Source organism: Idiotropiscis lumnitzeri, chromosome 1 (assembly GCF_059441095.1).
Source record: "Idiotropiscis lumnitzeri isolate Australia: NSW breed Sydney's pygmy pipehorse chromosome 1, RoL_Ilum_1.0, whole genome shotgun sequence".
NCBI classification, from domain to species: Eukaryota; Metazoa; Chordata; class Actinopteri; order Syngnathiformes; family Syngnathidae; genus Idiotropiscis; species Idiotropiscis lumnitzeri.
The window spans coordinates 35,734,420-35,750,690 of record NC_142391.1 but is presented as its reverse complement, the minus strand read 5'-3'; the positions used below and the strand labels follow the sequence as shown (position 1 = coordinate 35,750,690).

The 16,271-nt window shown below is 40.2% G+C and overlaps 3 protein-coding genes across 4 annotated transcripts; 2 read left to right on the top strand and 1 right to left on the bottom strand.

Annotated features, from left to right (window-relative positions):
- The first annotated feature begins 1,357 nt into the window (after window positions 1-1,357).
- On the top strand, window positions 1,358-7,765 carry med22 (mediator complex subunit 22). The gene is made up of 4 exons (XM_088298301.1): window positions 1,358-1,826; window positions 3,254-3,334; window positions 4,249-4,457; window positions 7,212-7,765. The coding sequence occupies exons 1-4, from the start codon at window positions 1,704-1,706 to the stop codon at window positions 7,405-7,407; spliced, it is 609 nt and encodes a 202-aa protein (XP_088154427.1). The 5' UTR covers window positions 1,358-1,703; the 3' UTR covers window positions 7,408-7,765.
- c1h9orf78 (chromosome 1 C9orf78 homolog) lies at window positions 7,766-11,334 on the bottom strand. The gene is made up of 9 exons (XM_088298270.1): window positions 11,147-11,334; window positions 10,923-10,982; window positions 10,793-10,844; window positions 10,606-10,676; window positions 10,456-10,533; window positions 8,866-9,063; window positions 8,651-8,787; window positions 8,469-8,576; window positions 7,766-8,390 (listed from the first exon to the last, which is right to left on the bottom strand). The coding sequence occupies exons 1-9, from the start codon at window positions 11,221-11,223 to the stop codon at window positions 8,293-8,295; spliced, it is 879 nt and encodes a 292-aa protein (XP_088154396.1). The 5' UTR covers window positions 11,224-11,334; the 3' UTR covers window positions 7,766-8,292.
- nfu1 (NFU1 iron-sulfur cluster scaffold homolog (S. cerevisiae)) lies at window positions 11,308-16,158 on the top strand. Of its 2 annotated transcripts, XM_088298280.1 has the most exons (9): window positions 11,308-11,428; window positions 12,014-12,049; window positions 12,491-12,573; window positions 12,661-12,796; window positions 13,396-13,462; window positions 13,536-13,653; window positions 13,747-13,810; window positions 13,896-14,070; window positions 15,849-16,158. In XM_088298280.1, exons 1-9 carry the CDS (start codon window positions 11,370-11,372, stop codon window positions 15,879-15,881), a joined length of 771 nt encoding a protein of 256 aa, XP_088154406.1. In that variant the 5' UTR covers window positions 11,308-11,369; the 3' UTR covers window positions 15,882-16,158. The 2 variants fall into 2 exon arrangements, with proteins under 2 accessions (XP_088154406.1, XP_088154414.1); XM_088298288.1 differs by lacking the exon at window positions 12,014-12,049 and having other exon boundaries at window positions 11,332-11,428.
- Window positions 16,159-16,271: the final 113 nt, after the last annotated feature.

The following is a 16,271-nucleotide window of genomic DNA, read 5'->3' as shown; positions in this document are numbered from 1 at the left end:
CACTTTCGTGTAACAACAGCCAAACCTATATGAACCCAAAGTTGAATGAAAATGTATCTGTTGTAATATAAAGTGTTCGGTTTGAATGTAATACAACTTGAAAGTGTGTTTTGGAGCGTTGGAAGCGCACGTTTCAACAGCTGCCTTTCTGTTAAGACGAAAAAGTGCTTGCAATAAATCACAGCCTGCCTTTGTTACCCTGGAAAAAAATCATGTCAATCACACTTTGCCATGTCATTTGTTCATGTTGAATTTTGGGATAGTGAGATTCAACAAAACCTGCTAAATATGACAGCACAGGATATCATAGCAATTGCGAATGTAGCCCTATACTGAAACTTAGGAGAAAGATCTCAGCTATCATTTTTATATTGTTATGTTTCTGGATGCCAAAGCGTGATTGCTATTTTGCCAATAAGAAACTATCAATCAAATTTTATTTATAGAGCACTTTTCATTCATAAAATGCAGCTCAAAGTGCTATACAATAAAAACATCCAAAATACAACAAAAATCTAAAACCCATTCCACCCACTCAACATAAACACAGGACACATCCACATACACGCCTGAACTCGCATACACACAGAACACTCGCATTCACACAACTTAATAAACCATCTTAGAAGAAAGACATGGCAAGGCACAGAGAAACCATATGAGAAAATGTACCCAGGGTAGGTCATCCGCGCTGAGAGGGATGACGGCCCACGGCCACAGGGAGCTCCGCCAACACACAGACCCCTGGCCCAGACTGACCGGGGAAGACCCTACACATAGTGCAGAGGGCCCCGGTCCGCCGGGCCTAAGGAGCCTCCGGAATGAAACCCCCTGTGAGAAGGCCAGCCACACCTCCCAGCAGGGAGGCTCCCCTTGAGGAAACACTGGAGCTCAAATATATAAAAGAAAATGATAATGCTAAAAGAAAAAGAAGCTAAAAATTAAAAGACAATAATGTAAAAAGACGAAGCTAAAATATATAAGAAAAATTATGATACTAAAAGACATAGAAGAAGCTAAAAATTAAACGACAATAATATAAAACGACGGAGCTAAAATATATAAGAAAAATTATGATACTAAAAGACAAAGAAGCTAAAAAAAATAAAAATAAATTAAAGACAATGATAATAGATAAAATGACAGTCCTAAATTAAAAGACCAAGATAAATTATTTAAAAGCCAAACTAAAAAACTAAGCAAGAAATAGAGAAAGACCCCAATTTAAAAGAAGACAGGCTGAGATTGGTAACATATAGTGTATTGTGCATACATCGATAATCAAGTTGAATTGATTGCCCCCCTCCCAAGTTTTATTTATTTATTTATTTAGTGGAGGGAGCGGTGTTCTCACTAGGTGGCGGTAGTTACCCGTCAGAGGGCGGATGTTACCCTCCAGGAGAAGAACTCAAAACATGTCCGACTTTGTTGTTTAGAGCGCCCATGCCACTCATCAATCTTCACAATATGGTTTAGACAGCATGTTTAATATCTTTCCTAATGTATTTGGTACTGCATGACCGTAGAAAGACACGTTTGTTCGATGTTTCGGAACATCGGTTCAAGTACTTGTCTTGCTAGCACGCATTTTGCTAATCGTCACCTGTGTAGTACAGTTAAGTTCTTTCCCTCGCATTGGATGAATTCGTTTATGTTCATGGGAACACTGTAGGTAAAACTTGTATTGCCTTTGCTTGAGCACAATGGCGACCCAGAGAGCGCTTCCTCAGAGCAAAGAAAGTCTGCTGCAAAACTACAACAAGAGGCTGAAAGATGACATCAGGTCCATCCTGGACAACTTCACCGAGATCATCAAAACTGCCAAGGTACGTGGCAGAGGTGTCAAAAGTATTTATATTCATTACGCAAGTCAAAGTATAGGTATTGAGATTTAAAAATAATTTTGTGCAAGTTGTAATACAAACTCCAGCTTTTCACTTAGTTTGAGTTGACTTGAAGGATAAAACCCTGGGCTCCCCCCCAAAACATTTTTATAAAGTTATATTAAAATTTTGTGTTGAAGGCTAACTGTTTCCGCTGCATATGTGCCCCTTTAAGATGAGGCTAATACATTAAAGTGGCATGTATACTACTGCGTATTATTTGTGTTACATGGAGCCGAAGCTACGATGACGCCCTGTAGTGCAGTGTTGGTGCAAAAAGTCCCAACTTCAATGGCGTATCATCCCTAATCTTTATTAGTTGGCAAGTGTTCATCCAAACCTGAGAGGTGTGAGGGCCATCAGGATACACAATGAGAAAACCGTCCAAAAGAAATTGGTGTTACTTAGAAAGATTTCAAATATTAACTATGTCTAGATATCTATACTGCAAATTTATATCTGGCTGAAGTCAAATTTCAAATATCACATACAAGCCCACCAGACGAGCTTGCAACATTGAATCACAGCCAGTTTGCTTGTCAATCAATCATTGCATGTCTCTCTAGTTACCCAGCCAGAGAAAACATGGAACATGTACTATTAGGCTGTACTAGTACATTACTAGCTATTACACAATATATTGCAATAAATTAAATTCATATTCTAACATTTGTCTGAAGTCCAAGTCTCTTACCGTTTACACACTTCATACATTTTCATCTTGCCTCAATGTGCTTTTTCTAGCATGATGTAAATTTTTCTAAAGGTATTAGGTGGTGGTACTTCGGTTTGCAGTGCATTTGAGTGGAATTGTTTTACAATAACTCAAAGTACAACCAGGAATGTGAGATGGTCATCTGGCTTTTCTGGCAACGAACCGCCTCACTGCTGCGACTCGGTTGGGACGTGGACAGTCGGACATCTTACCGGCAAAATTATAAATATCCGCTAGTTTGAGAGTAACGAGTTCTTATTGATTTTTTTTCATTTGTGTCACATGCAGGTGCAATGCATTGAGAACAAACCAAAAGTGTGTTGTAAGGTCATCCAACCACAATAAAAAAAAAAAAAAACTTGATCTACCCTTGCGTGATTTACCTGGACTGGTGTTTTGAACTTTAACTAGGATGAACACAATCCAAAATGAAATAATAACAAGGCTTTTTTGTATGTCTAAGGACTAGAAAATACTAAGGATTATGCATTCCGAACAGATAAAGTGGTAACAGTGGCATAGGTGCTTGTTCCAAAATAAGATGAGAACCAAAACATTTTATTTGGCTACTGTTGTGGCTTTATTTCACTTAAAGCAACGTCCCACTTTTGTTATGAATCATTGCTCTAAAATGTTGCGTTGTTTTGCCCCTCAGATAGAAGACGAGACGCAGGTTTCCAGAGCAACTCAAGCAGAGCAAGACCATTATGAGATGCACGTACGAGCAGCTAATATTGTAAGTGTAGAAACGTAAGCAGCATGCTGAATGTCTTTTTATGGTACTGAATGAAATTAATTCCTCGCTGGGCAAACAAAGTTTAATAGTCATGTCTTAAATTCTCTTAAAATTAATTTACAGTGGAACCTCAGTTTAATGGACCAATGGAAGGAGGTGTCGGCCTTTACTAGGGGCTATTGTCAGTTTTTTTTTTTTTTTGTCTCCTAAAAACAAAATTCTTATTTTGTACTGTGCTCATGGCCTAAAAAGACCCAGTACAGTGACAAATATAGGAAGTCCTTAATTTCCGTTCCGTTCCTACGTTGTCAATGTAACCCGAATTTCCGTGTAAGTAACCCTTTGATATAAATCTCTAAACACATTTTATCCTTCATATTAATAAAATGAAATTATTTTAAATATAAAACCAAGATTACTCTACTTACCAACACTGCTGCAAAGTGGGGACATTATGTGATAAGGGTTTTTGTATAAGCTTTCACAATGCATTATAAATGCGAATTTGGTCTGGCTGGTGTGTGAACGTATGCGTCCCCAAAGTGACTCGCATGCGCCGAAGAGACGACGTCACTCACAACATAGTGTTTACGGAAGTAAATGTGGTCCTGCGTGTTGGGGAATTTCTACAGTGGAGTGATTTGTTAGGAGATAGAAAAGCAGTATTTGGGCTAACGATGAGGCGAGGCTTTTCTCATGGAGACGTCACGAAAGATGACTTAATGTCATTGCTGTGCGCATATGAAAGTGACCCAAGTCGGATTTGAAAAAATTGGAATTGAGCCGCTAATCGGGAGGCAATGTACAGCCTTTAGGAAAAGAGTAAGGAATCCAGTGTAGTGATTCAAACGCCCAACCGCAGAACTGTGTGGCAGACGTCCTAACCACTGCTGAAACGTGTGCGGGTCCATCAGGTTCGCGCGGGCGAGTCGTTGATGAAGCTGGTATCGGATCTAAAGCAATTCCTCATCCTGAACGACTTCCCCTCGGTCAACGACGCCATCAGCCTGCAGAACCAGCAGCTGCGCTCGCTGCAGGAAGAGTGCGACAAGAAGCTGACCTCCCTGCGCGACGAGATCGCCATTGACCTGTACGAACTCGAGGAAGAATATTACTCCTCCAGGTACAAGTAGACTTTTACTCGCCACCCATGATCCCACCACTGTCCTGCGCTCTCACCCTCACCATTCTCCACTAAGCCCCAGATGCCATCATCATCATCATCCAGTAGCAGCTGTGTGTGAGTGGTGGATACACACCATATGTAGTATAGTGACCTAGCTGCCATCCCCAAAAGAATCTAGTGCCTTACATTTTACTGCTGTGTGAAGTGAGTATGGTTGACCTTTGAGAAGATATTGGACAGAATATCAGATGGCTTAAAGCAGCTCTTCAAATATAACATAAAAGCAAAAAAGGATTTTCTTTTTTAATTTCATTTTTAAAGTCTACAAAGCAACAAAATAATCCAGAGGTACACAGATATTGCCAAAAGAAAAACATGTATACTCATTTTATACCACGCAACACAGCCAGAAACAGTTGAAGTAAAAAACACACCCATTGGGGGGGACGTTCTTTTCTGGTAGTTGTTGCGGGAAACTAACGTGAAGCTATTGGGCATCATGTAACAATGATAATATCCGTATGGAAAATATTTTCATGTGGAAAGTGCAACGGCGACTTTCAATTTCTGCCAAGTGAGCATTTTGCATGGCAGAAATGTTAAAGCTGCGTTTAACACAACTAATTTAATGCACCAACTGAGAAAGTGATGCCCCTGCCCCATTGGTTTAAACCTTTCTTCTAGCCATATAAAAGTGTCATGTTAAATGAATAATTATAAAGGCTATTTGCAATGCTTAGTGCATTACCGAGATATCGGATCGGGATTCCGTATCGGCACTTCCTCAAAATCAGCTGACCTGGACTCAGGTGCCAAACCTGATGGGGACATCCAATAAAGAACTTATTTTCATGAAAATAAAGTGGGACAAATGGTGAAATTTTATCATTGCCGTAGTATACCAGATGATCTCTCAAACTAATGTGCCACATCATGGGAATCACATAACGGCACCAGAGGAATTTGATTTTAGCCTCGTATATGTAAGATAATTAAATGAATTTGATGCCTCCAAAGTAAAATTAACTTTATTTATGGATCAATGGCTATGATGTTTGGATAATTGGATGGATAGATTTATATTTAATGTTCAAAAGAAGAAAAGTAGCGCTCTTTGAATAACAATACACTCACTGGCCACTTTATTAGGTACACTTTTGCTTTTTGTTTGTGGCATAGCGGTGTTGAGGTAATGAAAAATTCCTGAAAGGTTATTGTTCCTGATTGACATGATGGTTGATAAAGCATGCATCCTTGTAGGAAAATACAGTTCCACAATATATTTTATATTGGATGAGGATCTGGTGACTTTGAGTGTTTTGAATTTATCGTTGTGTTCAAGGAAACATGATGATTTGATCTTTTTGCCGTCCAATGTTACCAGGCCAGAGGTAGAATCAGACGATTGCAATGTGGCTGGACAAGGCACAAGAATACTCCTAAGCACTTGTTTTTAAACTAAAGATGTCCAACTGACTAAATTTCATTGATCCATTAGGGAAAAATAACTGTTTAGGTTAATAACTAATGAAAGCGTGTGCCACTTTTTACTTCAGCCTAGAAAACATGATGGCGACATGCCTTTTTATTAAATTCTGACCCGTTCATCAGAATGGGGGAGTTGAAGTTCATCCGATGACATTTTTCCTATCATTTATTGTTCAATTTTGCTGACCCTGAGCAAATGTTAGTCTCTGCATCTACCTCTTGTGGTCTTCTAAGGCTGCAGCGTTGGGGTCTTCAATCCTGTTCCTCCCTGCTGTAACACACCTGATTCAAATGATCAGATAATCAGCAAGGTATGCAGTAGCTGGATAACGATCCTGATCATTTTACTCAGGTGTGTTGCAGCAGGGACAGAGAGAGATAAAAAATAGGCAGGACAGTGACCCTCTGGGAACAACATTTAATACCCTTGTTGTACGCTCATCAAGTTGCGTGTTAAGATGCTCCTCTGTATACAGTACGTACTGTTGCCTTTCGGTCAAAAATCACATATTCTGAGTCATTCAAATCACCTTTCTTCCCCAGTCTGGTGTACTACTTGGTGACTGGCTCATACTGCATAAGTGTTTACATTGAGTAGTTATTCTACAGCTGTACCTAATTAAGTGTCTGGCTTTGACCATGTTAGGTTGTTGTTGTAATTCTTATGTGACAATTTGTTTTAGAGTGGACTGTATTGACACAACAGTATGATGTTGATTCAAGGTGAAAATCTAAAGTGACTTAGTAGGAAAGACATTTTATTTTGTGAATGTATTTTCCTCCAAATATTGGTTTTCATGGTGTGACTCAAGATGTTAAAAAAAAAAAGTGTCACTCTCACATGGATGACAAACATGTGCGCAAAGATCATAATAATGATTAAGAAATAAATAGAGAGAAAAAAAAAGAATAGTTTGTCCTGTTTTTCTACAAGAACTCACTGAGAGAGGTGTGTGTGTGTTTTTTGGCATTATACTGGGTGAGGACCTGCGTCACTTTCTGCATTTGCTCAGCTTTCCTCTCCATCATCAACTAATCATCTTGACAACCGTTGATCAGCATTGGCTGCTAGTTCTTCAGCAGCTGTTGCCTTCATCAGTATTCCAGTTTCTGGCGCTTGTTGCTTAATCTCCAAGCTTTTGTGACTGACTGAGCTTTTTTGGGGGTATGTCTGTGCTTGTTCTCACTTGGCACTCTTGTCTGCTCCTCTCCTGCTCCGCTGTTCCTCTGCTGCGCTGATTCTTTGCCTCCCGCACTTCAAAGCTACAATCAGTGGGATAGTGCCGACCTGCCCTTGTGTGAGGCGTACCGGCGGCGGGACAGTTGGGCCTCCCCGGGCAGCAGCCGCAGCTCTAGCCAAGGGGAGCAAGAGGAGACGGAAGGGGCCCCGCTGCAAGAGGTCAACCCACAACATCACCTCAACGGACACGCAGGTGCCGCTCCCATGGAGAAACCGTGAACTAAGTGCTTCAAATCATAAAATTGTTTCCTTGCAGAAGGAATCTTACCTCCATGATATCGGGAAAATAGTTGCAATGAAATACATTCCACTGAGTTACTAAACTATTTTGTGTCCAATTACGGTACTTGCTTTCTTTAACGTATCCGCATTAAAATTGGTCGACATGGAAGTGAAATTTAGCCATCCTAAGTTTTTCAATTCAGATGCCATCTACCAAAACAGTAAATGTCCAAATTTCCATTATTTGCATGTTCGACTGAGCTTGTTTCATTTATCCATTTATTGTCATATTCATTTGTAACATGTCCTGCTGTTACTCAACAGCATGATGCTATAATAAAGAACATACATGGTGGTGGGTTTTTGTTGTTTTTAATAAAAGCACATATCAGCAATGAAACTTGAAATATGTACATTATTTACAAAGCACGTCGTAATGGGAGCCAGCATTAAGGGTAGGAAGATAGTGATAGTCACCATCAGCCAATTTGTTTTTAAAACATTTTTCTGTCATGTATGCAATATACAAATGGAGGGGAAAAAAATAACATCTTTTCAACCATTTCTAAACATTACTCTTCTCTTCAAGATGACGTTGAGAACTTTATATGATCATACGTGACCATTCCGTCTGTTGACATTTACTTTTAGTTCCTTTTACCATCTTTTTTATATACCGGTACATAGTCTTCGCCTTTTGTTAAATCATAGTAAGATGTAGATAGTATTTTTACTCTGCCTCAATGTGAATGCAGCCATTATATTTAATAATTCTTTGTCTTTCAAGATCTAACCTGTCTATTTTCTTAAAAGACACTGGCCATTATTTGGCCAATTGATGGCTAAGTGGCATCACTCAGCACACGGTTTCCATCAAAACATTTAATATCGTCGATTCATCTTCTTGAACTTCTCGTAATGGTAGTCATCAGTAGCTTTTTCGTTATTTGGTCGTTTCCGGAAGTTAGTCGGCTCTGATGCTGTGGAGTGGCAAAGTTTGAATGAGAAATGTTGCAAATTCCTGAAGGGGGGGGAAAAAAGCGTGGGTCGACACTTACTCTCTGTCCCAGGTTTCTCGGTGTCCCCCACACGCAGCGGTCTTGCTTTGGGTTCCTCTCTATCTCGTCTGTGGTGCCTCTGAGCTGTGTTGGCGTCCTCATGATAGACTGCGGCAAGACGAAATTGGTTAGGGGACATTTCACCATTTCACCAAACATAGTTACATGATGTTTAAACCTACAGCGGTTGTGTTGGACATAGTTGACAGCAATGTTGGTAGGTACAAATGATGTTCCGTTGTCTTTTTTCTTGTTCCTTTGTTCCGCAAGCAGTTTGGCCTTGGCTTCTTCTGTCTGAATGATGTTCTTTATCTTTGCACTGAACATAAATAAAAAGTTAGTTGTTTGTTTTTTTTTCCTCAAGTGTTTTAGTTTACCATTTTGAGTGTCCACATACTCAATACCAAGGTCAACTTCAGGGATTCCACTCAGCATCTGATTGGACAACATCTCCTCTGTCTTCTTGGCAGAGTTGACCCGGATGTTCTCGGGCAGTTCGTACAGGTGGTCTTCTGCGTTTTTCACCTTGACTTTTTGTTCCTCCGCTTCTACAAGGCCCTTCTTTCTCCTCAGCTCTGTTTCAATGTATTTCATCCTGATGGGACACATTTTTCAACAAACTGTTGAAGCGCAGGCTGACACATTACATACACACAACACACTTATTGGAAAATGTTACATGGAACACAGCTCTGGCATGCGTTAAATCAACACACGACTGAAAGTTCATTGTCCATCATTCAATTAGGCAGTGTGTATAAATAATATCAGTGCAAATATAAATGGCATCTGATTCTCTGGAAAAAAAGTTAAGCAAATTAAGTATTAAAATAACAACATACCCAGCAGTTTTGAGCAGGATCATGATCACTATGACGTAAGTTGCACTGTAACGTGGTGTGGTTAAGTTTTGATTTGTTTCCTGGTTTATTTTGCTGTAAATGCTGTATGGCATCATCAAGTATTGCCATAATTTAAATAGCACTCCTATCATTTGAGGGTTGATGTTCTTCAGCTGAGGGAGAAAAAAAAAACCCAACTTGTACAGCGGCAGCAGAGAGCAGCCACCCGAGCCTCCATGATCTATCGTCACCAGTCTTTCATTGGCTGGAGACCTCATTCAAGTGAATGGGGGGCCAGTCAGTTTACATAGGCAACGGCTCAGCGACGTCTATCAAATCCAAAATTTGGGTGCAACTGTTCTAATATTTTCAGAATATGAAGTCGGCATACATATTCTTTTTGGTGAGGATTGATCACGGTTTTTGTACATTAAGTGACAATGTTTTTTTTACCTGTGAGACATGAAGCAGAAGGGCTTACAACATCCATAAAAATCAAAAATATTGTGACTATCGTTCTGATATTTTCAGAGTATGAAGTGGGCATGAATTGAGATGTGCGTATGAATTTTGGTGATGATCAATAGAATTTTTCAGACATTCTGCTTTTCATAGACTGTGCTTTTTAGAGGATCAGGCTGGCTGCGTCTGTAAATTGTTTTGTACAGACATCCCACTCACCCATCCTTTCTCAAAGAAGAACATGACATATTTTGGAGTGCTATCTAAACTAAGGCCATAATTGACAACAGCATAGAGCATTTTTATAGTAAGGAAACAAGTAAATAATGAACAGTTTCATGTTAGAGCACATGTCACGTCATAGTGATCACAAGCCTGCTCACAACCAATCAAGATGGCACAAAGAGGAGTGCATCTTTATTTTGATACTACTACTAATTACTTTGATACTTGATCGGCTTAACATTTATTCAGGGAATTATATGCCATTGACATTTGCACTATTATTGTTCATACAAACTACCTAATTGAATGATGTACCATGACTTTCCAGTGATGTGTCGCTATAAAATATATATTTTTTTAATTTTATTTTCAAAATTCTGTCCTTAATTAACGGAAACTGTAAATGCATTCAGCAATTGCTTAAAAAAGTGTATTTTTTAGAGATGACTAATACATACATGTCAGCATCTTCATCTCTTCTGTTTGTCTCAGCTGAAAAGGAGGTACCCAGGTTCAGATCTGTATCATCCTCTGTCCTACAAAAAAATAAATATATTAAAGACAAAGCCAAGGTGATGAATATGAAAAACAACTTTGGGTTTAGTTACATGTCTCGATTCCGATCCTTCACTTTTTTCATGTCAACAACTCCTCCAGTTTTGAGCTTAAAAGGGTCATTCTGAAATATGAGTAGATGTGATATTTACAGCACTGTACAGTAAATACACAAGCGTACAAGACAAAAGCTGCATGTTATTGAAATAAAGTCAACGTTAGATTTCGGAGTGTACTTACATCTATCTCAACCTCAGGTGGCAATTTTTCTCCAACCAATAAGGCAGTCACACTGTGAAAACAATCATAGTTGATGGTTTGTTTGTAAATTATATGTAACCTTATTTGTAGCTTCAGTTTTAATTGATACCTGACACCGTTCTGTCGTCGCCGCAAACTCTGTAGCTCTTTGGCCTCTTCTACTTTACATCTAAACGAAAGATGAACCACAAGACAATGAAGTACACATTCGATTGGTTAAAAAATGAATATACAATGATTGTATTTCGAATTGCTGGTTACTGTGGCACAGTTAGCTCGGTTAACTAGCACGAGGTTAGCGCCGTGTCCCTCTTGTAATATTTAAATTATTACCTGACTTCTTGAGTCGTTTCATCCTCTTCCACATCTGAAGAGTCTCTTCTCCTCCTAAAGTTTTTACCAGAAGGCATTTTATTATGCAACTTAAATGCCTTCACCTCAGAGCGTGAATACTGTAGAACGAAAAAAAGTGTTTTTGTAGTATACGGGGGACAACTCTGAATGGCGCACCACAACAAGTCAGACACTTCCGGTCTCTTCGGTTATCAAAACAAACATGGCGACTTCCAGGCAGGTCGGCAGTTTGCTGGCTATCTCCGCTAGGCTTTTGCATCCGTAAGTTCATTTTCCCCGCTAACAGGATGTTTTCGTTGACTTTAGAAATTACTGTAAAACACCAACGGCGTTAGAAGAGTGACTGAGGTTAGCTTCTACTTACCTTATTGAAGTGTGACATACTGGTTACGTGATGTCGCCAACTTTATTGAGGACACATTTATGTTGAGGGCCCCTCCGTTACAAAAAGGCTTCCGTTAATCACTACATTATTTCTTTTTGCCAAATATATCATTGCAAAAGACGTACAATTTTTTTGAACCGTGAGAGTGAACTTTAATACGTTTGGTCTGTGAATGTGAGACACGTGGGCGTTATTGATTTGGGAAAGATAACTGTTGTAAAGCTCTGCCAATTAAGACAGATGTTGGGACAAATATGATTTAGTACGGCGTAGATAACACTTCCCATCTCTGTGCTTGCTATGAGCATGTAACGTTGATAAAAATGAACAGAAGAGTTTGTATTCACAATGAATGACGTTACCAGATCAGATTATTACTCAGTCTACAGATAAGATTATCACTCAGTCTTCTATTTTTTGTCCTCAAACGACACTTTCTTTCTCTTTGTTTATTCCATCAGACTGGATACCCTGTGGCACCATTCTGCCTCTCACAGGTCAGTCTTTGCATGAAAGCAGGTATCGACCTGATATCGGTGTTGCTCACCCGGGAGTGAGTGACAATATGGTCGCCCCTGAGATGTACTAAATGTATGAACTTTATTGCTTAACTGATATTACAAATAAGAATGCTATGTTTTGACTAGTGAAGGCTCAAGAACATGTTATTGAAATTATTTTTGGGGGTTCACTTCCCCTTTAAGATATTAACATTAGATATCTGGTTACCCCACTTTACACTTGACATGTAAGGTGCAGCGAAATAAAACAAATCGACATTGTAATGGGTCTGGATAAAATAATGTATCACACCATTTTTACCTTAAAAGTGAATATGAGTCAGACGGACTTGGGATTACGGATCAAACAGATAAAGTCCAGTTTATTAACTGTTATTTTTCTACTCCGTTCCCAATTCTCATTTGTGTTGCTGGCAGTGGATGTCAGAGGGCTGGTTTTCACTGGCTTTCACACAACACAGTAGTCAAGAGCAGATGGCCTCAGCAATGGTTTGTTCCTGGTCTGTATCTCAACTTTATGGACGTCTTTGGTGCTTTCTGTTACAATAGTGATGTTGTTTTATTCATTATGCAATGCCTCTTCACAGGGAGGAGCATGTTTGTGCAGACGCAGGACACACCAAATCCAAACAGCCTCAAGTTTCTGCCCGGACGTATAGTTCTTGAATCAGGAACTATGGATTTTTCCAGCCCTCGTGAAGCATACACCTCACCCTTAGCCAGGTATGTGGTTACCTATAGACAATTTAGGATAGATATTTTGGTGTCATATGACGTAGTTGGAAATAAGACAACATTAACATTATACGGTTCGATCTCTAAGATTGAATGCTGTCAGTTTTGGGAAGCAGGTCAACCTCTGATTTGGTTTAGATTTTTGTTGTTAACATGAATAACAGAAATGGAAATAATGTATTTTCAAGGTCAAACTGTTGTAATAGTAAAACCTTTTTGTATCGAATGTACAGATACGGTGCTGTGAAAAAGTATTTGCCCTCTTGCTAATTTCTGTGTTTTTTGCATATTTATCACTCACAAAGGTTTGATTTAATCAAACCAATTTTAATATCACACTGAAACAACACAAAGATACATAAAAATGAAGTTTCTGGAGATGCAACAAAGGTAACAATGCAAATAATAATGAACTAATTTAATGGGTTTCATTTTGCATTAAATTGGATTGTATTTTAAGTATCCACATGACATTATATGAGTTTTGTATATTTAGATATTGATAAATGTATACTTCCTTAATTTCTATTTTAAGACATGTAGGGGAAAAAAATCAACTAAAAAGTATTGTTCTGTATTGTCTGTAGACAACTATTCAGAATTGATGGTGTCAAGAGTGTCTTCCTGGGCCCTGACTTTATCACCATAACCAGGGTACAGTAGACCAAGTTGAATGACAAACATGATGTATTTCTGGAGTCTTAACATTTTTTTTGTCTTCATGTAGGTTGATGAAAATATTGAATGGAAAGTAATGAAACCTGATGTGTTTGCGGCCATTATGGACTTTTTTACCTCCGGGCTTCCTGTCGTCAATGAGGATGCCAAACCTAGCGAAGACACAGGTAAAATTGAGCCAGCTATGCTTGACAATATGCCACATGGACCCTTCTTGTGAAGGACTCGTACGTGACATCTTTTTTTTCCCCCCTTTGCAGCACCATCAGATGACGATGATGAGGTAGTTGCAATGATCAAAGAGCTGTTGGACACTCGAATAAGGTAGCTGTCGTGATAGAGGTGCTTTTAACGTATCAACAGCCTTCAGTATCATAGCATTTTGTCTTTTTTGCTACATTTTCCTCAGACCCACTGTGCAGGAAGACGGAGGAGATGTTGTGTATCGTGGCTTTGAGGATGGTGTGGTCAAACTGAAGTTACAGGGATCCTGCACCAGTTGTCCCAGCTCCATTGTCACTTTGAAAAATGGAATCCAAAACATGCTGCAATTTTATGTCCCTGAGGTTGAGTCCGTAGAGCAGGTTGGTTTAGATTCCAACGCACATTTTATTGAATGATTTTTATGGTGCACGCATCCTATTTACTCATGTTAATGATAGACAGTAATTGGCTAAAGAGAGGGCGTTGCTGTTACAAACATGGTGTCTGTAAATCCTTTAAAGGTCTTAAATTTATCCATCCATTATCTGATCCGCTTATCCTCTCGGGGGTTGCAGGCGTGGTAGAGCCTATTCTATTCCAGCTGTCCTTGGGCAGTGGGCGGGGTACACCCTGAACTGGTTGCCTGTCAATCGCTGTCTTAAATTTAATTTTAAAAATTTTGAAATGGCACATCACCTATCTGCCAGGGAAGGATCCCAAGCTGGTGTGCAAGGTTGAGAAGCTATGATTGGATAGAGTTGGATTGGTACCAGTCCTCTTGAGGGGTTTGGACTCTCTTCCACTCTGGAGTTGCCTACGGTGCGAGGTGCCCAGCAGGAGTGACCATACTTTTTGCCCCCCAGCTCCGTGCCTGTACATTGGGACTCACCACAGTCGACGAGAGAGTAGCCTTCAGGTGGGGGCGACAGGTCTTGACTGTTGTTTGTGCCTGTGCACCAAGTAGTCATTCAAAATACCCACCCTTCTTGGAGTCCAAGGACAGGGTGCTCGAGAGCCCTTCCTCTGGGGACTCGCTCATTCCGTTGGGGGACTTCGATGGGACAATGACAGTGAGACCTAGAATGACATTGTACGGACGAACAGCCCCCCCTGATCAGAACCCAATTCAGTTTGGACTTTTGTGCTCAGCATGGATTGTCTAAAACAAACAAAGAGTGTCCACTTGTGCACATGAAACAATCTCACCCTTGGCCGCAGTTCAGTGATCGACTTTGTAGTTGTGTCATTGGACTTGGCGCTGTATGTCTTGACACTCGGCCGAAGAAGGGGCCGGAGCAACGGATCACCATCTGGTGGTGTCTTGGCCCCAGTGGTGAGGAAAGATGCCGGTCCGACCTGGCAAACCTAAATGTGTTGTGAAAGTCTGTTGGGAACGTCTGGCAGACTTCCCTGTCAGAGGGCGGGTCAACTTCCACCGGCGGCACTACTTCGCCCACGTCCTGGCGGGGGTGGGGGTTATTGAGTCAGAGTGGACCATGTTCCATGCCTCCAATGTCAAGGTGGCCGAATGGAGCTGTGGCCGCAAGGTTGTCAGTGCCTATCGTAGCAGCAGGCCCAGGACCTGTTAATGGACACTAGCCGTGAGAGATGCCGTCAAGCTGAAGAAAGAAGTCTTATCAGGCTTTTTTTGTCCACGGAACCCCGGAGGCAGCTGATGAGTACCAAACTATGGTGTGGGAGGAGTTCGGCGAGAAGAAAGACTTTCAGATCCCTTCAAAGAAATTCTGGTCCATTATACAACGTCTCAGGAGAAAGTAGCAGTGCACAATCAAAACTGTGTAAAGTAGAGATTGGGCGCTGCTGACCTCGTCTCGCGATGTTGTGAATTGGTGGGGGGGATAAAACGTTGATGACCTCATCAATTCCACTGACACGCGTTCCCATATGGAAGCCGAGTCTAGCGCAAGAGTAAGGAACTGCGATTCCTAGAGAGCCGTATCCTTTGTTTTAGATCTCTTCATACTCCAAACACACCCGATTCAAACATACTCCAAACACACCCGATTCAAACGACCAGCACATCAGCAAGCTGTTGAAGCCTGAAACAATATTATAAAATGTATGCTGCACTGAATGATTGATAAGATAAAGCATGTCTTATGGCAATTAAAAAAATGTTGCGCCTTTTTCCCCCCAGGTAAAGGAGGAGGAGGAGACTGCTCAAGTTTGACATTCAGCGAGGGCAAGCTCACATTCCTCACTGTACTGGCCAATAGGGAGCAACTATTTGGCTACTTTTCAGTATCACACAGTGGGAGTACTTACTCATCATCCCCTTTGTTAATCATAAAATCACATGATTCAGATTGTGTACAGTGTATATAACTGTATTTCAACATAGGGCAACTTCTTTTCAGCTTGATAACCATTTCATTTGTTATACAATATTGAACACTCTCTTTGTTTTAACGCACAATATTTATTTCAATAAAGTTTACCCATAAACATTCTGCGTGTTCCTGTATTTATTCACCATATGTATTTTATGAAGAGAGAAGTGAAAAATCATGCAATATTAACTATAGTGCAGATTGTAATATTCCGTTATATAAATTGCGAA